Source organism: Haliaeetus leucocephalus, unplaced genomic scaffold (genome assembly GCF_000737465.1).
Source record: "Haliaeetus leucocephalus isolate CR32 unplaced genomic scaffold, Haliaeetus_leucocephalus-4.0 Scaffold32, whole genome shotgun sequence".
NCBI classification, from domain to species: domain Eukaryota; kingdom Metazoa; phylum Chordata; class Aves; order Accipitriformes; family Accipitridae; genus Haliaeetus; species Haliaeetus leucocephalus.
In genome coordinates, this window is record NW_010972468.1 from 21827 (window position 1) to 46166 (window position 24340).

The 24340-nt window shown below is 40.5% G+C and overlaps 1 protein-coding gene across 2 annotated transcripts; it reads right to left on the reverse strand.

Moving 5' to 3' along the window:
- Nucleotides 1-561: 561 nt before the first annotated feature.
- On the reverse strand, nt 562-24314 carry TNFSF11 (tumor necrosis factor (ligand) superfamily, member 11). Of its 2 annotated transcripts, none has more exons than XM_010576422.1 (5): nt 24222-24314; nt 16471-16638; nt 9641-9686; nt 9460-9558; nt 562-1518 (listed from the first exon to the last, which is right to left on the reverse strand). In XM_010576422.1, the coding sequence occupies exons 2-5, from the start codon at nt 16636-16638 to the stop codon at nt 1097-1099; spliced, it is 735 nt and encodes a 244-aa protein (XP_010574724.1). In that variant the 5' UTR covers nt 24222-24314; the 3' UTR covers nt 562-1096. The 2 variants fall into 2 exon arrangements, with proteins under 2 accessions (XP_010574724.1, XP_010574733.1); XM_010576431.1 differs by lacking the exon at nt 24222-24314 and adding an exon at nt 18430-18465.
- Nucleotides 24315-24340: the final 26 nt, after the last annotated feature.

The following is a 24340-nucleotide window of genomic DNA, read 5'->3' on the forward strand; positions in this document are numbered from 1 at the left end:
CAATAATACTGACAAGTTTAACAGCAATCTATTAAGTTAAAAAGAACAAAGATATATATTACATTTGCTAATTGCAAACAACCTCTTTTAGCTGCAATTTTTCCCATTGGGATTAAAAGTGCACCAGTTTAACATGTCTGTACATTAAAAACAATTCAAAACATTAAATATACAAACGGCAAGAGATTTTAAATATTTTGTATCAAATACTATAGGACAATATAATTTACATATTTTTTTTTTTTACACAAAACATTACACCTGAAATATAACTTTAGATATTACAGAATATAAAAATACATACTTTTTGTCTAAAAAATGTCTTTGCAGGTTCTGGCACAATGAAATACTTTAAAGGCACACTGTATTTTGGCAATCTATATTTGCAATTAGCTGTGCAACAATAATAAAAATGACCTATAATTAACCTTTTAGAACTGCACAGCCAGATGATCTCCCTTCTTCCTGGAACAGCCCTTTTAATCAGGTAAAAACTTAAGCTGAACTGTTTAGGTGCTCTGCAACTCATTTCTGCCATGGCCTGAGCTCTCCAACCCTAATCCAGCAAAGCAAGAACAGACTTAACTAAGCATGTGAAAAGCCACATCAAATGCAATGAGATTAGTCATACTTTCATAACCTTTGCTGTCTCAGGGTCAGAACGCTCAACCCCAAGCAAAACTGAGCCCTAAATGCAAGTTGGGAGCCAAGTTCTGCCCTGCCTTATGTTTGCGCCAAAACTAGTACGAGTAGCACAGGTTAGAAAGTCAGGGCAGAACTTGGAAACAGAAGTTCAATAATATTAATTGCTCTGATTTCAACTACACCAATGTAAAAGTCATAATGACTCTACTGAAGCCAGTGGAGACATATGAAGTAAAACTGCTGTAAGACTGAATCAGGAGAACTATGTAATTTTGCCCTTCTATGCATTTGTGGGACTCCTGCTGGAGTCAGCACAGGGCAAAAAACCGTGTCTTTAGAGATATATGGCTTATACAGATGCAATTGGGTTGCAAAAGATATTCAGTTCTGTCTTCAAGTTGTTTCTGGATCACTGAAAACTCAAACAGTTTTCAGCACACTAAAAAAAGATTCAGTCTAAATCCCTAACTTTAAACGCCCCAAAATAAGTTGCTTCTTGTGATGAATCCAGTAGCAATGGGTTTGATACCTGGATACTTATCATTTCACCAGATTTTAATTTAAAAAACCCTCCTACATTTACAGAATAAAAATGAAATTCTGAATTCCCTGACCAGTATTTGGTGCTTCCTCCCTTCATCAACACATCAGAGCGCCTTATTTTAAGGTTTGTCTTAGTCATATAAACCATCAGCTGAAGCCCTCTCTTAGTCAGGTTTCCTGAAGTTTCATGATGTCTAAAACAAATGTTGGCATATAGGTAGTAAAAACCATCTTGATTAACAATTAGTTTTCCATCATTGAATGTCATATTTGATAAGTTTGCCTGGCCTTTGTCATGATGCCAGGACGTGAGGTTCACTTTGCGAGTTCCTGAAGAGGGGAGAAAAAAAAAACAACACAATTATTTAAAAACAATTAACAAACCCCAACATTTAGAAAGCAATCCTTGGGTTTTAGAATCAACAGCAACTACAGTTATATAAGCTAAAGTGAATATTAGACAATTAAGATAAAAATTCTTAAGAAATTTCCTTTTTTCATCATGTACTGCCATATTTGGCTTACTATTTATAACTGTCTGTGCTCCCACCAGAACATCTGCTGGACCATGGTACAAAACACTTGCCTGGCCAATAGTTTGATTATGCTAAGCGATCATGTAACAAGCTCTGTATAGAAATTGCATTCCACCTAACACTTTATTCAAGTAACAAATACTTGAGAGGAGAAAAGAAAAATGACTAATGAAAAACAGTAAGTCTTGTCATCAGTCTTTAACCTGCAAGTGTTTGCAAGGAATAACTAAACAAAATCTGAAAACAAGTTAAACTGATAATACCCCAGAGAGAAAGCTTATGAAACCTTCCCATATTTTATGTTCTTGTTACTGCAGTGATACAAAGGTAAACATATTTTCATTTGAGAACACAAAAAAAAAAAGAGAGGAAAAAATCAGTACAATTGTGCATCTTTAGTACTACACAGTAAGTTGCCCAGACTTTAGGTAGCACTTCAAGTATTTATGACATAACAAACCTCTTTATGCAAAACCAATGTTTAGACTTAAGCCAATGCTTGTTTAGTCATATCCTAGATCAATAGGATAGCAGCCCACAGCACAATCCTAATTCTTTGATAATTGTACAAATACCTATAGCTGGACAGTTACAGCTATTCAAGAGGTAAACTCAGATTCCTTGTCTAATATCTAGTGGAAGGTCTTAGAAAAAGAGCTTTAGGAAGACAGATGTGACTCTGGATGCATTGCTCTTTTTTTTCTTTCCTTTTTTTTTTTTTATTTTAAAGTATCTTAAGTTTCAAACTAGAAACTATGAGCTGATATTCCATGCTGGGAGAAGAACAGTCTCTTCAAGTTGTCTTAAGCTGGAGATCCACAAATTAGGAAAGAAAATTATGATAATATTCTCTCTGTCTCTCCATAGAGCATCAGGCATATGGGAATCAAAATACATGTATAACAGTTTCCTGGTTTCAGCTGGGATAGAGTTAATTTTCTTTCTAGTACCTGGTATCGTGTTATGTTTTGGATTTAGTATGAGAAGAATGTTGATAACACTGATGTTTTCAGTTGTTGCTGAGTAGTGTTTAGACTAAGTCAAGGATTTTTCAGCTTCTCATGCCCAGCCAGCAAGAAGGCTGGAGGGGCACAAGAAATTGGGAGGGGACACAGCCAGGACAGCTGACCCAAACTGGCCAAAGGGATATTCCATACCATGTGACATTATGCCCAGTATATAAGCTGGAGGGAGTTGGCCTGGGGGGATCACTGCTCAGGAACTAACTGGGCATCGGTTCGTGAGTAGTGGTGAACAATTGCATAGTACATCACTTGTTTTGTATATTCCAATTCTGTTATTATTATTATTATTGTCATTTTATTATTGTTATTATCTTTATTAGTTTCTTCCTTTCTGTTCTATTGAACTGTTCTTATCTCAACCCACAAGTTTTACCTTTTTTTTCCCCCCGATTCTCTCCCCCCCTCCCACTGGGTGGGGGGGAGTAAGTGAGCAGCTGCGTGGTGCTTAGTTACCAGCTGGGTTAAACCATGACAAACACTTACCAAATCTGACTACCAAAAAGGACAGATTAATAGAATTAACATAAGTAAACAAGCATTATTGAATTCCTTCTAACAAGTACTAAGCCTTTTCAGCTCTGCCCACGTGATGGTGGCCTGGTAAACAGGAAGCTGTCCCTTATCTGTTAAGGTGGCTGAATGCTTTGTGAAGGGAAAAGGAGCTGAGAGACTGGAGATGTTTTGATTAGTTCATCAGCTCAGCACTGTCACTGAAAGCTAACTTCAGATACACAGGCACAAACGTCCCCCAGGAGCCCTGGCCCAAAAGGCACCTCCTGGGTACTATCATCAAGTAGCCACATTGCATCATCTCCTGGAGGTTTCAAGCTGGTCAAGTCTCAGATGTCATTTCATTTAGATCCTACTATTGAGGCTGTGCTAAGAGGTGGCCTGGCAGGAGGTCAGATAGGCACTGAGAGAGCACATTTGAGTCTTCCTTCCAGACCTGGTCACATTTGACACTTCAGCTTGGTTTTGGTGGCACAGTGTTAAGAAGCAGCCTGTAACACCAGCCCAGATAGCTTTGCTTCTATGGCATGTGTATTATGTAGAGGTTTATCACAGTATTTTCTGTTGAGAAGCATGCCCTGCAGCAGACATCCCACAGTCCCTTCCAGCTCCCCAGCATCACCACCATCCCATTATAGCACCCACCTCATCTGACAGCCTCTGCCTGCAAAAACAGAGGAACAGACAACAGTGGGAGGAGATGATCCAGGCAAGGTCCACAGGCACACCCACAGAGGAAACAGCACTGTCCTGAGAAAGCCACACAGGCCCTGACCCTTCCTGATATGCACAAGCCACTAACACTCTACCATTTGTTCAGTGTAATACACAGGGCATAACACAACGGATGAGAGTTGGCCAACTTGTCCTCCTAACCGCTAGCAATTTTCAACACACAAGACTAACTCCATTTACTCCCTCCCACAGCAGTGGGACCATACAGGCACCAGAGGACCTTACACCTTAGGCTCCCAGTGCATCTAAATGCCTGCTTGGAATATTCAGTATCTTATTCTCCCAACATCAAACCAAAACAACCTATTCCCACTAAACTTTCCACAGCACATGGCAGGGCCCAGTGCCCTCTCCTCCAAGTATGTATCAAGGCATGCCCCAGAACCACCAGTGCTCACAAGCATGCTGGGGAAAAGCCCCAGGTACATTTGATTAGTTAAAAAGATGCCTCTTGGATTTGTTTGTGAAGAAAGAAGTGAGGGGAAGTAGCGACAGGGGAATTTGAGAGCTATGAGTCTTCCCTAACTGCCAAGGGCAGCAACTTCTGCATGTGAGAGGAATACTTTAATAGTAGTCCAGAACAAAAAGCTTCTGGCACTCCTCCACAAAGACTTGAGCATAGCACAGGCTGTCAAAGGCAGATCATAAATAGTTGCTCCCCTATGGCTCCAGTGCAGCCAGGTAGAAATTATACAAGCAAAATCATACAGAGAAGCCATCTTCCATGCAGTGCCTCAAAAAACCCTCTGAAAACCATCAATTAATTGGAAGCCACACTAAGATGAAGTCTCTTAGCCTGGAATTATTCACCTGCAAGAGATGCTGAGGTAGGGGTACCAGAATACACCACTGAAGCACTGGGGATAGCTGAGGAAGTTGTAGAACTTCTTGTGCACAGTGTTAAGTCTGCCAGAAATACTGCCCCAAGAAGGCTGGGCTACATTCAAGATGAGGACGATAGGCAAGAAGTCACTGCTTGGATCGCAGGAGAGGCACATCAGAGATACAGGACAGGAATGTCAATGTATTGCGGAACAGAAAGGCATGCTGGCATGCTGTGACTGACTGGTGGCACACTGGGTAGTTGCTAGACAGATTTTATTTACTTGGCAGGTAAACTTTTTAGTTGCCAGTCTTAATCAAGTAGCAATATTGAAGAAACCCTTAACAGAAATGCATGATTCTCTATTGAAGGAGGGAGAAGAGAGAAAATAGGTGCCACAGTCACATGTAATTGAGATGCTGAGGGGGGCTCTGGGTGAAGTTTGTTCACACTGTTTTGGTGTTGAGGGGAATACGCATCATTCATCCATGGTCGGGTGAAGGGACAAGCCAAGAGATGATGGAAGATGACCCTATCTGTTTTGAGCAGAGGATTTGCCTAGATAACTTCTGGAAGTTCCTTCGAACCTAGATTATAATGCTATGATTGTATTAACTGAGGCAGATGGGCTTTTTTGCCACAATTCAGAGCTTCAAAAGAGGCATGCCACAGCCAGCAGCGCAGCACAAAGATGCACTGGTAGGAGTTATGCCATACAACTTTTAATGGCAGGGGCGAGCAGGCTCTCAGCACTTCTGGTGGTAATACAGCCAAATTTGGAGACACCAAAACAATCAGTACCACAAAACACAGGGAGAGGAAAAAAAATTAAGCATAGAAGTGCCAAATCAGCTGTCCATAAATCAGCAGATCTGAAACATAACCCAAGCCATGGGACAGTCAGAAATGCTGCAATACAGTATCTTCTGTGATAAAATTTGCTATGGAGCCATGAAAAAAAATAGCACAAGGCAAGTCATGTTGACAGAGAAGGAAGAGGTCAGAGAGATAATGAGTAAAATAACCTTCTGGACATGGTAAAAAGCACTATAAAAAAAGTCAAGATAACACACAATCTTCCTAGTAACTGAAGACAAATCAAAACAATGTCTTGGATATTTGTGAGCGTGAACCAAGACTAATACAAATGAGTTTCAATAAAATTAATTAGTAAGAAGGAAGATGATGGGAGGGGAACAGAGGATAAAGTAGCCCTGTATTGATATTTCGTTTGCATCCTAGTAGCTTTCAGGTATAAAAAAAGCCTGAGGGAAGGACCAGAGCACTGTTTGCTCAGAAGAGCTGTTTTGCAGGCAAAGGGCAGCTAAGCTGAACCTGTAGCTGTAAATAGTTCAGACTACTACAGCGTTTTCTTAGACAGCTAAAGGCATCAATTCACATCCCAAATGATATATTTAGCATTTATATTTATTTCTGTTTGTGATTTTCTCCTTTAAACTGTAACTAATTTCTGTAATCAATTTATAAACCAAAATTCACTGTTTTCATTTAAAACCTAGGTAGCATTTATAGTGAGCTCTGGTTAAAACCAGCCAGCAAGCATCCAGCTTTAACCTAAGGCAGCAAACCTAAAAAATACACACAGCAAGCCAAACCACTATGGCTTCTGCAGCCAAATGATGGGTGGGGACACCAACATCTGGGAAGGGTTATTTCCCCCTCCCTCACACTCCCCCCAGCTGCAAAAGTCCATTTGGAGCTTGATATTATTGTGAACCAGGTAAAAGGAAAATGTTTCCTCGCAGACACTGCTCAGTGCCCCTTCATGAAAGGTATTCAGTAGCAAACTACTTAAAATAAAATCCTGTTTAACAGTGATGAAGACTGATTCTTTTTTTTCCTGACCTTGTTATTCTGGGTCAGAGTAATGACAGTAGAGAACCTTAAAATACTAGGAACAGATCTGTCCAGACTCACAGATGGCATAAAACAATTTAGAAGGATTTCAGATATGTAGGATCTGAAATCAGGGGAAGAAAATAGAAATTGCCATTTGCAGTCAGAGGAAACAGGATTGGAAAGAAAAACTCCTGATGACCCTCAGGCAAATTCTTCATCCTTCATGCCTGTCATTAACCTCTGTGCCACCCAGCTAAGTGGTTAATGCCTCATACCAGTGAGCATGATACTAAAGCGCCTCACAACCAGGAGGTTCAGGGTTCCAGCTATCCATATGGATGCAGCCCCTCACTGCTGCAATCCCACAAGGACCGCAGAGGCTGTGCTCATGATTAACATCCTGGCAATGCTCTTCCAAAAGAGGCGAAAGCCATATGTGCCAAATCAGGAGGGACTATGTCCAACTCATCACATTGGTAAGGGGTTGATCTGCTCCAAGGAGAAACAAAGCAGCTTGTTGTCACAGGCATTGTATTTCTGAGAGCTCCTGCAGCCTGTGCTATTAAAAAAAAAAAAAGCGAAGGCAGCAAGCAAGAGCAATGCCTTCCTTGCCATTACTCAGAGATGTGTTACATCACTCCATAGAAGGTTAATGCAGTGATGCACAACAGTAAAAATTATTCAGCTGCTAGCCCTGATAAAAATACAGTTTACAGCAACATCCAGGTAGACAGCAAATAAATTCCCCACAGGAAAAGGTAGATTTCACAAAGTGTGACACTGACACACTCTACTTATGCTAAGACAAGTTTACTGATACTGCATCTTCTGCTATTGATCTATGTCAAAAGCCAAAATCTGACTGAAATAGAAGCTTGTCAGGAGGCATCTGAGCTAATGAGAAAGCTTGTAGAAGTTCTGACTGCCATCTGACAAGCTGCTTAAGCTCTCTGCTTATAAAGCTCTGGATCTTGGCAATGCCAATGCACTTGAAGGCAGAAAGAATCCTATCCTTTCAGTCAAGAAACTAACACCTTGTGTACAGAAGTACTTTGTCTTTAAATAGAGCAAGAGCAAGGTATTACTATGCAGGCTGCTGAAATCTCAGATTTCAAGCCTCAACACAGCATTCCCCTTCGGTTTGGTTATATAAAACAGAAAAGCAATGCACATGGCTTAACAAGGAGTTCAGTACTGCAGAATGTATACATCTTCAGAGGAAGGTAACAGTAGTGATCAATGCCCCCTTCCATCTTTAGATTCTCTAATAGCTTCAGAATAAACTGTAGTTTACCTCTACCACACCAATGATGATTGTTGCGTTGAAAATACAGAGAAAAATCTCAACTGACAATGCCCCAGGGCAAAAAAGGAAACAGTACTAAGATATCTTAAAATTGTAGGAATTAATCTTTTCCTCTGGAGAGTGTTCCAAGGCAGCCTCATGTCTCGTTCCATCATACTGTACTAGCAAGGATATTCCCAAAGCCATCCAGAGATACCTGTGGGTAGAGAATAAGAGCTCTGGCAGGATAAAAAAGTGCCATCCTTTTACCACAGGGGCAGATAAAAGCCACAGGAACACTTTATTCCCCTACTCACTAGCTCAGAAACATACTGCATCCAAGTCAACACACTGACCAGAAACCCTGTTGCTCAGACTACAACACTATGATCTTTGATCTTCCTGCTACTGGACTAGATGGATGCAGACAGACCCTTGTGAAGCTTTGGCATGTCTGAACATCAGGAAGGCGCTGGGAGTCTTGATATGAAAAAGTCTATACCAACCCTGCAACATAATAATGAATGGAATATGACAAAACCTTTTCAACATGCTGTTAGCAGAAGGAAACACTTGCTATCAATTCAGCTCTATGCTATGAGAGTGCAATACACCCACAGAAGGCAGGGAATTAGCAGGCAAGTTATAGTAATGACATTGGAACTGCAGTTCTAGGTTTTCAACACCTCAAAATGAAAGATGTGCTTCCTTTACGACAAGTTCTTACACTGACGGGCACCTGACATGCATGTGTGTTGTGTATTCATATAAGATTCTCAGCTTCCAGATCCACCCTGAAGACAAATGCTGTGTCACCCAGTACAGACCCAATTACACTTCAGCACACAAAAGGAGTGTTGCCGTGAAGGGTTGAATAGGTGGACATAAGACATTCTTGAATTTTACAACAGAAGATAACACATTTCTTCATCTGACAACAGGACACAAAAAAAAAAATAATCTTAGACTCAATGGAAGTTAAACATCTTCCAACCTGCAATATCTGAATTCTGGCCAATCTTTGTACTGGTATATCATTGTATGTATGTGTGTATGTATGCAAACATCTGTGTGTATATATACATAGAGCTGATGTCCAGTGTGAGTGAAGAACTCCAGATGGGCCCTACTAGCCAAAGAAAATAAGAAACTTCAGAGGAGAGCATTTAATGCATATCTTCATTCCTCACCTGAAGACAGCAAAAAGAGGCGGGCCAAGCCCTAAGAGCTTGACCATGAAAACTGGTCATTTGAAATGGAGGCCACTTAGCAGGTAACTGACTGATGTAAGATACCCGAGGCAAAGGGGAGCTATCCTCCTGTTAACATTACTCCTGCTGCCTCCAAAATCCTTCAACGCATCCAAATTATTCTCACTATCAAAAGTCATTTCTGATATCCCTGCCTGTTGCTAGTATTGCTGACCTATTTTCATATACTTCACTGTTTAATACATTTATAGTAGCATTGGAAGTATTCACTTAAAACTGAACTTACCAGATGGAATATTCTTATCATCAATAATAAGATGGGCAAACGGCTGCTTCTCAGGTTTGTTCCTCTTGTACAGATCCATTCCTAATGCCTCCATTGCAGCTAGAGACAAAAGAATCACATTACCTCAGAAAGACAAGTTTAGCAGAACTAAAATATTTCTTATTCATAAACCAGCACCTACCTTTTTCTGGTCTCGGTGGCACTCTTCCCATGACACGCTGCACCTCCTAAAATAAGAAAGAGCCATTGATTTGATGTTGTCTTGGGTTTGTAATATTAGCGTATTGCAGGCAGTTTGCCCAATTACAACACTCTGTGTGTATATATATATATATATATGGGGGGGTTATACAACCTACAATATATTCAGATGCCTGGGATACATACTGTCATATTTACATGATGTATAACATGAACACACAGTTTAGCTGCCACAACCAAATTACTTCCTCTGTCCAACACTTCTGATAAAGGTGAATAGGAATGATGGTGTGTATGATCACTGCACTATTTATTGAAGTAGTGGTGACAGGACATTTACAACCTTTCCTATTTATTGTACTTGGAATATTTCTCTAAGTATAATGAAACAATGACTGCTAAGAATGCATCACTGGAGTTTATGAACAGATTTAATTACTTGGGGTCAAAAGGTAACAGAAGAGGCAGTTCTACATAGGGACTAGTGTGTAATCACACTAACAACTAAGGAAAGCTAAGCTCTAAATTTCATGTGTGATGAGCAAAATGATGAGGTAAATAAAAACCTCCACCCCTCACACTTGACCACTAATAGGGAAGGTTGCAAGACTACAAGGCTTTATAATCAAAGCTCACTTCTAACAAGGTATGAAGGAACTGAAGGATTAAGCATCTTCCACATCTGTACTGGGCCAAATGGACTGGGTGCCAGAGTTTGAAGTATGCATTTTTCAAAACTGCAGATGAATTTTAACATGAATGAAACCCATGTTACTCAAAACCAAGAACAGCACAAGTAACAGACATCAGGCACCACAAAAAGACTTGCTTTTAATAATCCACATCTGTTTTCCTCTTGAGAAAACATACAAATAGCAGTTTTCAAAAATCTAAGCAGCCTGTTCTTGTTACAAGCCTGGACTGAGCCTTGGTAATATTAAATTCAGTCCTCAGTTCTGTCCTCTGTTACCCCATGACTCTCTTCATCTCTGTTTTCTAAAAAACAGGGGTAATATTTTACTTGCTATTCAGAATACCTCATACCATGGAGCCATCAAGATGTTTAGTAAAAGGAAACACTTTGCTGAAGATAGTGAATCATATCTTATCTTTGAAACCTGACAGTGGTCCTTTGTTTTGTCTTTATGTCACACATATTGCTGTTTGTCTGATTCAATACCACGTATATGGAATATGCCTCAGATTTGGCCACATCAGCAATGTTCCACTGTGCTCTCAATCATTGCAGTGTTTTAGAATTTGAAACTCTGCTTTGAAAACACCTGAAGACCTGCTTTTATGTAATTTTGCAGCCACAGTGAAACCTGTAATGCCTTAGCCCATGCATTTACTACTCTCACTTTCCCCTTTCAGTAGGTGTTTAAATGTTAAACCAAAATGAAAAGCCACAGCAGTATGGAAGTTGTAGTATGACTATCAAAGCATAATACTTCAGCAGAGGTATGCTGATTTTGTAGATAAGAATCATTAAGATGCTTTCTGCTGTAGAGATGAGAAGAAAAGCAGAAGAATTGCAACTTCAAAAGAAGCAAAACTCATGTCCACCTCCCCCATTCACATTCACTTCCCCTCTCTGATCTTCCTACTTCAATGTCAGTTCTAGGAGCACGAAAATGAAGCTCAATTCTAGGAGCTACACACCAGCATCAGCCTCTAGCCACGCTTGAGCTCTTTAACTTCATCAGAAGTAGGAAGACAACAAAAAATTGCAAGCACTAGATACTGTGAAAAGTGGCAAAGGCCTCTGAAGAGAACAGGACTTAAGGCAGAAGAGACTGGGAGATGGACCACACTCTCAGAGATTACTGCACCACACCTACTCCCAACCCTTTCCCTAGAAACAGGAGACTCCTTTGTTTTCTTGCTTTCTTAATAGAAACTTCTCAGATGTGGAATCTGCTTTCATATCCTTTCTTTCTGGGGGATGTGAAAATGTCCTTGCCTGGAGAGCCTACTGGGCAGATCCAAAAAGAGCTATGTACATTTTAATCTCCTATTATCTAAACTGGTACTAAAAAAAAAAAATCCCATGGTTGGTAACTGCACAGCCCTTGAAGTCTCTGAATTGGCCAATTGTTATCCTCCTCTTAACCTACATTTTTCTTAGGAGTATAGAGTTCTGCTTCTGCACATTTCCAAAGATGCTCTAGGTTGAGCAGCTGGGGACCTCACCTTCTGAGATCTAGCAGCATGACTCAGCTCATCTTCCATGCAGAAAGGCTGTGGTCCTCATGAAATGCAGTCTGAGCTGGTTTCTTTCTAACTGTTGGTGGTGCTGTTCATCTGCAACATCACCACTTGGTAAGCAGAACAGCTACCCAGGAAGACTTGGGTCCACAACTCTCCTTGTCCTGATGGTCTTGAGCCTACTTTCCTGTTTTCTAGGAGCATCTCTCTCTGATGGGAACACCCTCCTGTACTCATCTTGAAGCTATGCTACTATGCAATTAGGAATGAAAGTGTCATTACAACGAAAGGGAGATTATAAGTGTGAGCCCAACACTAACACACTGAAAAGAGCTGGAGACTGGCTCATGTCCATTGGTTCTTTTGTGTGCTTGTCATTGGATTAGAAATGGCTAGCCTGTGGCCAGAAAACAGAAATCCTCCATCAGCTGAGTTCTCCAAACACTGGACTAGGGTCAAGTTCTTTATTTGATTCTGACCAGCCCCACAAAGTTCTGATATTCCTTCCTGTTCGGTTGCCCAGGCTTCCAAAAGGAAGCTGAAATATATGAACCTGTCCCTAGATAGAGAGCGAGCTGTGGGTTTCCTCCTGAAGAATAAGTAGTCCAACACTTCTTTTCATTTTTTTACTTCATGCTCCTACAGTTCCAAGGTGCTGATACACAACCTACCATAGAAAAAAAAACATTTTAGTATGTACTTGCTTCTGTCCCTGAAGGAATCAAGGACCACATTTTTCAATGGATGTGTGAAGATATCCAGACATCTAAAGATGGCTCTTAGCGGGATTATAAAAATCCCCTGGTATCCTTACTGCAAGAAATTAAAAGCTAGGATTTTCCAAATCTTGAAAGTATCAACTGCATTCTTTAGCACCTAAATATCTTTAAGCATCTCATACCTGATCACAGTGTACACTACCATTAAGAATGTGGAAACAGCTCAACAGAACCTGTCACTAAGACACTGCTATAATGGCATGAGAACTGCTGACAAAATATTACTAGTGACTTCTCTTATGATTGCCACCCACAGAACCATGTGCACTACCAAGCTGTTAACTTAATTTTAGAAAAACTGTACACAAACATCACACCACTCTGTTAGTCTTATGATAAGCCACACTTGTACACCTTTGCATCATTTGCTCACTGCCCACCAAGTCAACTCTTCTGGCCTGCTTCCCACATTCCAACCTCCTTCACACAGTCACTGTTTAAACAACAGACAAGCAGCCAGTCACAAAAATGAAAAATGTGTCTTCCTTCATCCAAAAAATTTAAGAGGCCATTGGGAAGTTGCAAAACTTTCACATTTTAAAAGCTCAAAATCATGCTTTAAGTGCATGGATAAGATTAAGATTGGATTAAGAACTGCTCTTTCCTCATCCACAGCAGGCTGAAGGTTTTAACCCTTAGCATCTCAGTATCTTCAAAACAAAAACAACTCTTGGTCTTCAAGTTATGTCCAATGTTGAGGATGCAGACATAAGGCTACATTTGAACACGTGACATTTGTGAACAGTTTCTCCTCTCCTTTGGCTTTTACAATATCTCAGTACCTACTCTGAGCAGCTATAAGTAGCCTTTTGAGACCAATCAGAAGAGAACCCCTCTGGACAATCATGTATTGCTTCAGCTGTGATCTTAAAGCTCCTTTATGTCGTTGTTTCTTCTACTACCTGAGTGCTTTAAGTCCAGCTAATAACAGGAAGAAGTATCTGATTATATTGCCGGAAATTCAGCAATCTGAAGAATGCTAATCAGGAAGGAAGTGAAATGGAAAGTACATGAACCGATATTCATCAGAAGATAGTTTAGAGATCAGCACTACAACCTCTATCCAAATGAGTAGTCCATTGCCTGCAGAAAAAAAAAGGCATGTAAGGTTGTAGGATGGAAACTGTGAAATTTTAACAACTTACGGCAATCACTCATGAAACCTTCACTTTGTCCATAAGTACATGCACTTTAAACATCTGCTAAGTATATAGATGTCTTTATAAGTGCTGCCCTGGAGGTCTAGCAAAGTACTCTGTTGCCATGTGGGAGACTAGTTTACGCCTGAACTCCCCAAGCTGTTAGAAACTGGGAGCATTGCCAAGAGAAGTTACTTATGAATTGACCCAAGATATGTTTGTAGTCCTTTCTACTTCAAGCTCATAACAGACTTCGTAAGAACTGTGGTTAGTGCATCTGGACTGTCAAAAGGTTTTTAGGGTTACACGCAAAAAAAAAAAATAAAGCAAACAGGCTAGGAAAGTATATTATTTGTCTGCTTCAAAGTTTATACGCAATATTGAAAAAGTGCTTTTTACTAAGCTGCTCCCTAAGTAGTATTTTTAACCTGGAATATGTTAAGGAATTCACCATTAGATTTTGATTAAAAGAACATCTTTAATTGTTTTTTTGCAGGAGACAAATGTTTCTAGACCCAACCTTGCAGCCCTACTACACTGGTTTTCATAAGAGCGCTTTCATTTTCAACATCAATCCCTGCTTTAGATTTAAGCACTAGGTCTACAGGTGTGCAAAGGAAACAGATGAGAGCCAGCGCAGTAAGCTAAAAGCTGTAACCAGACCATAAACCTGAGCAAAAGCACGTTGTCTATTTTCATTTCCTGAACAGCTTAAATTGCAAAAGACAAAATATTGAAAAAAATCACAAAACAAACGGTATTTTAAAGTGTTCCATTTCAGTCACCTAACATGCTGCCAATTCAGATAAGGATACTGGTTCTTAAAACACACACAGGTTAGATTCTCCTTCAGGAAAGTGAAGAAAGCACAGACAATAGGAAACCTCTTTCATGTCACATTAGCTGCATTCCCACACATAAAGGACTAGCACAACTGGAAGTAAGATTCAGCTGCACATCTGCCCTTCATTGTAGGAGAGCCAATGAAAGGCAGAGCTTACAGAACATGATAAAGTACAATTTTGCCTTAACACTCTTTCTTTCACTTCTCTGATACACCAAAAAGATGCAAGTGTAGCCCCAGGCAAGCATTTTCCTATCTTTATTTTTCTCTGTGTCATCAATATATGACAACAAAGCATCCAGAACAGTGACACAGCTACTTAATACATTCTGTTGCATTCAAAGAAAATTCAGTCTGATTACTTTGGCAAGGGAAATTTTATTGTTCTCAAACTAATGGTCATCAGCCAAAAAAGTTATCCCTACTCACTACTTATCTTCGCCACGGACATTGCAGCATTTAACCTCCATCCAGAATGGCAGGATATGCAGCCTCAACTAAAGCCAATGCCTTTGTTGAGTAACCAGCAGCGAATGACCAGAATACAGGGCTTCCCATTCACTTACTGTAACAAGCTCCTTACTCTGTCATGGGAGCTGCACGAACAAGCAGTCTAGTACCAGCACACAGAAGTAGGTGTAGTGTGAGAGTCGCTATAAAATGCTGCAAGAAAGAACTAATCCTACAGATTTAACCCTTTTTTTTCGCTTACATTTTTAAAGGAGGTGGCTAGCAAAAGGAACAAGACATGAACTCCTAGGTTTCTTTAAGTTTTGTTCACAAAAAGATCTGTCACTCAGGGTACTCTGTTAAAAGCAAACACTACATTAGCACAATTAAAGTACTATATAATTAACTCAAGTACAATTCACTCTCTAAAGTGTATGTGAGTTCAGCTCAAATCTAATGTAGTACCCTTTATGAAAAACTGACAGTCCTATGCAGACGTGAAGAAGTTGTAATGGACCTGGTAATCCAGGAAAACCAAATACCATAACAGACATTCAGCTGTTAAATAGTACAGAATTAGCACTAAACACTATCATGAACACACAAAGAGATCAAAGGCAGTAACTGCAGTAAGAGGTGATTGTGACATATATCCAGCTTGCCTAGGCTTCCGCATTAGGGCTGACTTCTTCAGCTGACTACTTTTGTTATTCGTGTTTGGAAACAAGCTGTCATTCTCAACTGCTGGGCAAAGACTGCCCAGTTATTGTGCTATGGCAAAGTAGTTCTTCTGCCAGTGTAGGAATGGTCTGCACAGAACAGAGAACTGGCAAAGTTCTTTCAAAAAAGAAAAAGGAGATACTATCCCTCATTTGGGGCTGCAGAAAGAGTAAGAAACAAGAGCAAATGAGAGCAAATGTTATCTCCTCTGTCTTTCAGGCAATATTTTGCTTATTGATGATCTTGACTTGGGAGAATCTTGTCAGAAACAGAGTCATGAAGACTGCTTTAAAAAAAAAATGTGGAACTGTCCTTTTTTATGAACATCCAAAGTGTTGGCAAACCTATACAAATATTAGGATAAATTACTACCATCCTGGCCCATCCAAATATCAGAATGGCCAATCAACTAACTGCAATCATAGTTTTCTCAAATCTTTTTTTCAAGATTTCCTCTCTTAAAAAAAATAAAAAATAAAATGTGTTTGAATACAGAATTGGTTAACCACTACCAGGTTCATGAGTAAACACAATATGCTCTTGGATGCAACTTCAGGTATTATTTGAACACCAGAAAATATAGAACTTACCTCCAAATACAGATGTTAGAAAAACTGTAAGTTCAGCAGGAGCACAAAATAAAGGAACACACAGTCTGTCTGCCACTTACCTTCTGCACAGCTCTTTGGAGAGCCTGCTTCATGCTTCTACAGGATTCTGGCATTAACTTCCCTTCTTGATTTTCAAAGGTTGTATCATGCAAATCGGTATTTTCTTGATGTCCAAAAAGTGTCCTGACGCAGTGTGCGTGTTCTTTTGAAATTCTAGTAGGATCCATCTGAAACAAAAATGTAAGCACAACCACAATGTTAAGTGTCTGTCCAAGACACATTAAAAGCATCTAAGTCAGGGAGAATTTTCAACCATCTGAAAGTTTGGCACCTAGCTAAGTTTATTATCTAAATTTTCATTGTAAACAATGAAGAGAGAAAAAGTTCCCTACATGGAAGTTTATTTCATCCAACAAGCGTGTGAGATAGGAGAATGAATTATCTTCTGGAGCTGCCTAGTTCATTAGCTTAGACTAGGTATGTGACTTTCAAAAGTTAAAGATAAATCCCACTCTTACAGTAAAATCAATAATCCTGAATTCCATTTTTCGACCATTCAGTACAATATCACAGTTATTTTAGCAGGCAACATACACAGCCATCCTATCTCTAAAAACTATAGTTTGCAAGACGACACACAAATGCCAAGTAGAGGAACCTGGGGAAAGTATGTACAACACCTAGTACATCATTTTCAAGAGGAGAAACAGAAGAATAGAAGCCAGTTGTCACTGAAACTATTTTGTGGGCAAGAGATATATCGCTGCGTGAAACAGTCACCAAGTAAGACTGCACAGATTCAGAAAGACTAAAAGATGATAAAACTGTACCATAAACACCTCTGCTTCATGGGAAAAAGACTGGTAAATTTAGAATATCTGCAAGATATTTTTAGCAATCAGTCTTTGTGATTGAATCAAGTATACTTTTAAACTGTAAGTTTAGAATACTCCTGAATTCTATCAGTTAGATAAATTGAAAGGATATTCCAAGGATTATGACTGTGCCTTGGCAGAGTTTAATTGCAGAAATATTATTTAAACCATTCCACCCTCTCTTCCTATACCCCATATACTTTACACTCAAGAAATATTAACCACTAGCTTTCAGAGATGGCCTAAGACTCTCAGCAATTGTTTTAAACTCGTATTTATACCACTTTTACTTCAGGCTTGAAGAAGGGTTTGTGCACTCAAAACCTTGTCTACGCTCTCTAACTGTATCAGCCGGTCTAATAAAGAACACTTACTTCTGTCTTTCTGCATAAGGTGAAAGGAACAATTTTATCTGAGAATTACAAAAGGTTTGTAAACATGATGAGGGAATGCCAAGACATTATGGATAGCGCCTGACCAGTGTCTAGTTTCCTTTAACATAGCACTGAACAAAACAGAACATCAAAAGGAAGTCTTGCAGAATACAAAACAGCCAGTGTGAATCAAACATGTTATATCATTTGCTCACACGAACGTGAATTCGACTCCCTAACCCCAAAGAAGAACAGAGTTAACTTAAAAGCATAAGGTTAGGATTACAGAGGTGAATTTTAAGTCTACACCAGCCAGGCAGCCATCCAACAGGCACACACTGCAGAGAAGCATTTCTTGCACAGATGGCAACACCAAACCCTGCCCCCTCCTTCACCATCCTTCTGCTGAAGTCTCCAGATGAGAGCTGTTTGCCCAATTCATTCAGACCAACGCCAGCCCCTAGTTTAGCTGTTTCAGTTATCCCTGCAGATTTGGAATGAAACAGGTCAGAAAAGGTTCACCTGAAGATCAGAAGATGCCAAAGCTTTGAGCAGAGGGGTAGACATGAGTTACAGAATGGCTTGGAGGCAGTACCATCTTCCTGGGATGGCCTGACACAGCTGAATCCGAAAGAAAATCCATGTATAGTCTTTACAGCTCTAAGAATTAAGCACTAAAAACTACACTAATGACTTCTGAAGTCAGCTAGTACAGTGCAATCCCATTAACTGTTTAAGCTGATCTAAACCAGCACCTCTGTGCTCTCACCTTCTTTATCACAAAATTTCATTCCTGGTTCTCAATCTCTTCCAAATCAATAACCTGGCAGGCATTTTTGCTGCTCTAATTTTCTGAAATATTAACACCCTGAAACCAGCTCACTCCAGGTATCAGACAAACATCAGAGCCAGTACAGGGTCAGGCATAGGAATGAAAGAGCAGGAAGGCAGCACTAGTTTTAATGACTGTAAAACTGCACCCTAAAAGCATCTCTCCCAGTATGCTCCACTAGTATCCAGAACTCAGAAAATCAACTGTAAACTGAAAGGAAAAAAAATGAAGCACAAAATTTTTACCAACAGCTGCTACAAGACAGTTAATACAGAATGACCTGGGTTGGAAGGTACCTCTGGAGGTCTCTAGTCCAGCCCCCTGCTTGAAGCAGGGCCAACTTGTAAGTTCCATCAGGTTGGTCAAGGCCTTGCCTAGACAAGCTTTGTGGAATCTCCATCGATGGAGACTTTCAACCTCTCTGGGCAAACTGTTCTACAATTTGACCACTTTTATTGTGTAAAAAGACTGGGTTTGATGACCAGCTACAGTTCTGCTAGCTGCAATTTATGACTGCCTCTTGTTTTTGCTGTGCACTTCTGAAGAGCCTGTCTCCATCTTTAGGTAGCTAAAAACAGTCATTAGCTTACCTCACCTTCGTCTGTTCTTCATTAGGTTCAAAGAACCCAGTTGTCCATTTCTGATACACTACGGTCCCTACCTATCACAGTGGTCTTCTGCTGGACTCTCTCCAGTTTGTTGATATGCCTCTGGTACTGAGGGACCCAAAATAAGACCCATTATTGCAGATGTAGCCTCTTATGCTGGGGTTGTTAGAGAACTGCAGGAATTAGGGTCTTCAACAGGATCTGGATATCTAAGTCTTCTCCCCTCCACACCCATCACAGGATAGAAGGTAGAAAACCAGAGCAAATAACTGCTAGATACTCATTTTTATCAGTAATTCTACTAGTAAGAGACTATTATCCCAGTTTTGGACTTATTAAACACATCTTTTGAAAAGTAGACAAGAAAACTAGGTTTTACAACACAAGGATGATGAAATTTGTAAAGGCCTGAGCGTCCAGCATGACAAATCATGCATAGCATAGACTTAGAGCTATCACCCATCAGCAATCAGTCAAATATGTCACACAACACTGTGCCAGAACAGCAAGAGCAGATTGTACAGAAGCACTTACTCAGATTATAGTTTATCTGCTGAAGGCTTAAGACAGAAAACCAGCATCTCTGCACTTACAGTTACAAGATTGAAAGCTTAATGGAAACACTGTAACTGATAGCTTCAGCAACTTAAAGCTGTGCAGCCGCTCCTGACAAACTGCAAGTCTCCAGAGGTTTAGCGTTTGATAAGCTGAAGCTCTGATCTTGGGAGTAGCTAGCCTACCTGATTGCCCCTACCTTTTTCAAAGAATACCTAGTCTTCACCACATTTAACCATGGAAATTAGCTTGCTTGTCTGAAAAGGCATTCTCGGAAATCCCGCTTCTTTTATCTTTACAAAGAACATGTACTGAACTGCCATGGCTGGAAATAGACATTACCCAAGCACTGAGACCAAAACTGCGGGCAAGAAGTTATGCACATCAAAACTTTCAAGGACATGTATTAAGAACTTCTGAAGAGCCAGATGAAATACCGGAACGGTCTACAGGATGCAGCTTGCTAAACTGCAAGGCACAGAGACCTTCAGCACGAAGTCTTAAAGATTTAATACCTGGAAGAAACATCAAGATGCAACCAAAAATATTGGAGAAAGCTTTACAATATGTTAAGTAAGCTAAATACCCTAGAGGAATTAACCTATTTAAAGAGAGGAGTGTCTAGCTTATTTTTCCTACATTACAACTGTGTATACATCCTTTGCGTCTGACCTCGGAATCAGATCAAATCTTTCGGTGCCCCTTGATTTTCAGCATCTCTCACCATTCTAGTTGCATCTCTGGACTCTCTTCACCTAACTCAGGGCAGCCAAAATGAACTCCAGCATTGTAGGCGAGACCAAATGAATTTACAGAATTAAGAACCAATTTTTCGATGTTAAAAGGATTCTGTTTGGTTTTAAAAGATACAATACATTCCAGACACCTTTAGCTATTAAATGTTGCCTCAATTACACAATGTTACAGTATCACATTCTGTACTTAGTTCTTACAATAAATGTTTAACATTTATACTTAGACTTATTTTCAAACTTAAACCAATTTCCAGATTATCAAGTATCACTTTGCACTCCATGATCTTTCTTAACCACCAAGAAGGGATTCTTCCAGGCTTCCAAAAAGTGCTAATGACCCCCAGCAAGCTGTTTTCTGTTAGCCACTGCTCTAGAACACTCACAAAACTTTAGATGAAGTCTGAAAGGCGATTGTTTAAAAACATACTGTAATCAAAGTCAGAGTACCACAGATGCATGAAATGACAATAAAAATCTGACTTCCCAGTCCCCATTTATCCAAGTGTGAATTCTTCAGTATGGTAGAATACTTAACATTTGTACAGACTTTTTTTTTTTTAATGGGAAAAATGGATAAACTTGGAGTTCTAGGTTAAACTATGGGAGTTAGACATCCAGCCCCCACATGTGGATTTGAGCACTTCCAGCTTGTTCCATTGCCCTCCAGTTCAGTCAGGCAGTGTTAGACCGGATTCCTACTACTCTTTCATGATCTAAGTACATTAAGGAAATGGGCCAGAAAGAAAAGTTTAAAAGGAAAGCTTTTGGAGACTATACTTCAGCATTTACCAGTGAAAGTTAAACAAAATACTTTGCTCTCTCACCTTGTGCTGCGCATGAGTCTCTACTACATGATGATCTCAAGCTGCTCTGAGTATCTAAGTAAATTTTCATGGCATTTTCATTGATCATGAGCAAATATTCTTCATGAAGTATAAGCAAAATAAACACTTAGGACCAATACATTTTGTTAGTGTTTACTTTCTTGGATTCAGCACATTGCACAAGATGGTCCAAAAAGAAAAGCCAGAACATCTTAATTTTTTACATTTCAGAACACTGTTACGAGAATATTGGTAAAATTCAATTCTTAGCTTTTTCTTTCTTTTTAAATATACCAGCTCATTGTCTCATTTGCATTGCGCTGCATTATTTCTTGGCCACAAACATGTGTTTACCCGTGAAAATCTAGTGTCAGTCTTAGTTATGTGTCTTGTGAAATTCCAAATGCTCAAGCCACAAAATAAACAAAACTAAGGAAAAACCAAAACCTCAACTATTGTCTCAGCTCATATTGTGTCATGATCCAGCCCAAATGATTTTATGCAAATACAGATAAAATGTGTATGGTAAAACTGAGTCAGAGTTTACTCAGCCTCTTAGGTAGAGCTTTAAAGAGCTTGTAAAATGCATAATTTCTCAATATGAGCCTATACAGTAATATCTTGCTAATTCACCTTTGGTTAATTCACCAACCAAACAACTCAAATCTTTTGATGCACAGCTTCTGCTATTAACTTCTCATTATTTTAACAAAATACATCACTATACTTAGGTTCTGTTATTACAGTACAAATTTAGATAGTTGAAACTTGTACTGAAAAGTACAAAGTGAGATAGCTTAATACAACTAAATTTGACAGCAATCTTTTCAAAAGAAAGAGGTCGGATCATGTCCCATATAAATAAAACCATCTGCAAGACAGTTAAATAAGACTTAATTTTTGCAGAACCTACTATATTTTTCCATCTATCTTATTTCACAATAAGAAACAGATGAACAAGTATGGATTACCATATCTTATTATTATGAATTATGTACTTACTTCAAAAGCATACTTATTATTCTATTTTTCAGTGATGGCACAGAAGACATTTCTCCATTAGAAACGTTTCAGGCAATGACTTCAGTCAAGTCTACATCTAGCTACATCATCTCTTTTAGATGTTTCAGAAGTTCAAGTTTACAAAGGACTCCATCCAACAGCATTATTCCAAATCTACAGGAACAAGAAACTGGCAAGAGAATTAAGCTGCCAAATGTAGAATTACTCCCAGACTATGCAATTTTTTAAATCAAGGAAGCAGAAGAAAAATAGCCATTATGGTAAGAAAGCTCTGTTTACCCTCTGTTAGGCATGTGTGAAGCACTGACATGAACCTATCAGGAAGAGTCCTTAGTAAGGGTGGGGGGGTAGGTAAAGAGAATGGAAAAGCAGGGTTTTCAAAAAGTACACTTCGATTAGTTGTTTTGATTGCAGTGGCTCTCTAGCCTACTAATCAATATATAGCTGTGCATTTCTACGAGCTATGTTTTGACAAAGATGTTGTTTCAAGTTCATGCAGATCTGGAGTGAAAAGCATTTCTCTGCCACAAGCTGAAGGAGGCATTAATTTACTTCACTGTCAAGCCAACAAGTAGCTTTAAGCTGCTTTACAACAAGTCCCAGAAATTAAATGTCACTCTTCTGAAGCATACAGGATATGATTAACTAAGTACCGTACTGCTGTTCCATTTTATTTTTGTAAAAATGGCAAACACAAAGCCATTGTCAGTAAGAAAATATGAATTGGCCTGCATAATAAACAATCAGCAGCATTACTGTATATCTGATAGTCACTCATTCGTTTAAGTGGGTTTACATTTGTGCAACATCTGTTTTTCGGAGTGCACTTTAATAAATCCAGTCTGCTACGTCAAGATCAAGCGCATCTACCTAGAAAGTAAACCAAAAGAAACAGGTTTCCACTCCCCGCTGACTTCAGATGAAAAGTACGCACAACAGAAGTACCACTTCCATGAAGGCAGCGAGACCCGTATTAACAGAACTAATTAGCATCCAACGAAAGAGCCAGGCAGAAAGCTAACACCTAGCCCTGAGAAGCAACCAGCTGGCAGCCCTCCACTTCCTCTGAGAGGGCTCAGCCGTGCAGCTAAGACACAGCAGCGAGTGAATCCAGCCAGCCAGCCGAGCCATTTCCAAGAAGCGGGCTCCTCTTCTCTCCGAAAGCCTAACCGCTCCTTCACCTCAGCTCCCCCGCAGCGGTACCTCCCCGTGCTCCTTTCTGCGCACACCGCTGCCTCTTCTGAAGCTTCCCAGGGCAGCCTTGCGGCCTGGTGGGCTTTCCTCTTCAGAAACGAGCGGCCGATGCCCGCTAACGCACAGACCCCGCTCCGCAGGGCCCCTGTGTGGTCTGAAGGACAAACGGTCCCAAGTGGTGGCGTGTGGTGGCTTTTTTGGGGTTTGTTTTTTTTGGTTTTTTTTTTTTTCCCTTAAAGACATTTCTCCCGCTGGTGAAACACTTACGGCAACCAAAGACCTCAGCCGTGTCACAGCCCTCTCCGGTGAACAACGGAAAGCTGATCGTTCAAAACCAAAGCCCCGCAAGACTTCAGGCGATGGATCATCGAGCTGCTTCCCTGAGTCGGGGTCGTGTCCGACCTCGCTGGGAAACCCTGCGCCCCAACACGCACCCGCAGGCCAGACCACACTAGCTAGAACACCTCAGGCTGACCAGCTCCAGCGACCAGGGGACAGGGCAAGGTACCGGGAGCCCTCCGTCCTGACCCCCCTCTCAAAGCTGAGCCCCCTTCAGAGCCCGATAAAGGTGTTCTCTGACTTTTTTTTTCTTTTTAAATCCATCGCCTCAACCCCACCGACGAGAGGACCTTTCCCCGCCTCGCCTTCCGAAAGGTGCGAGGCGGCCGCTGCCGCCCTCTCCCTCACAGCGCGGCTTGCCGGGAAGGCGGGAAGGTGCCGCCACCTCCCCCCTCACCCTCACCCCGCCGCCCTCTGCGGGCGCCTCTTACCTGAGCTCGGAAGTAGAGAAAGAGGGCGACGCTGCAGACCACCTGCCCCAGCCCCAGGAGAACCAGGGCGGCGAGGAGGGAGCGGGAGGCGGGCGGCGGGGGGGGCGACAGCGGCGGGG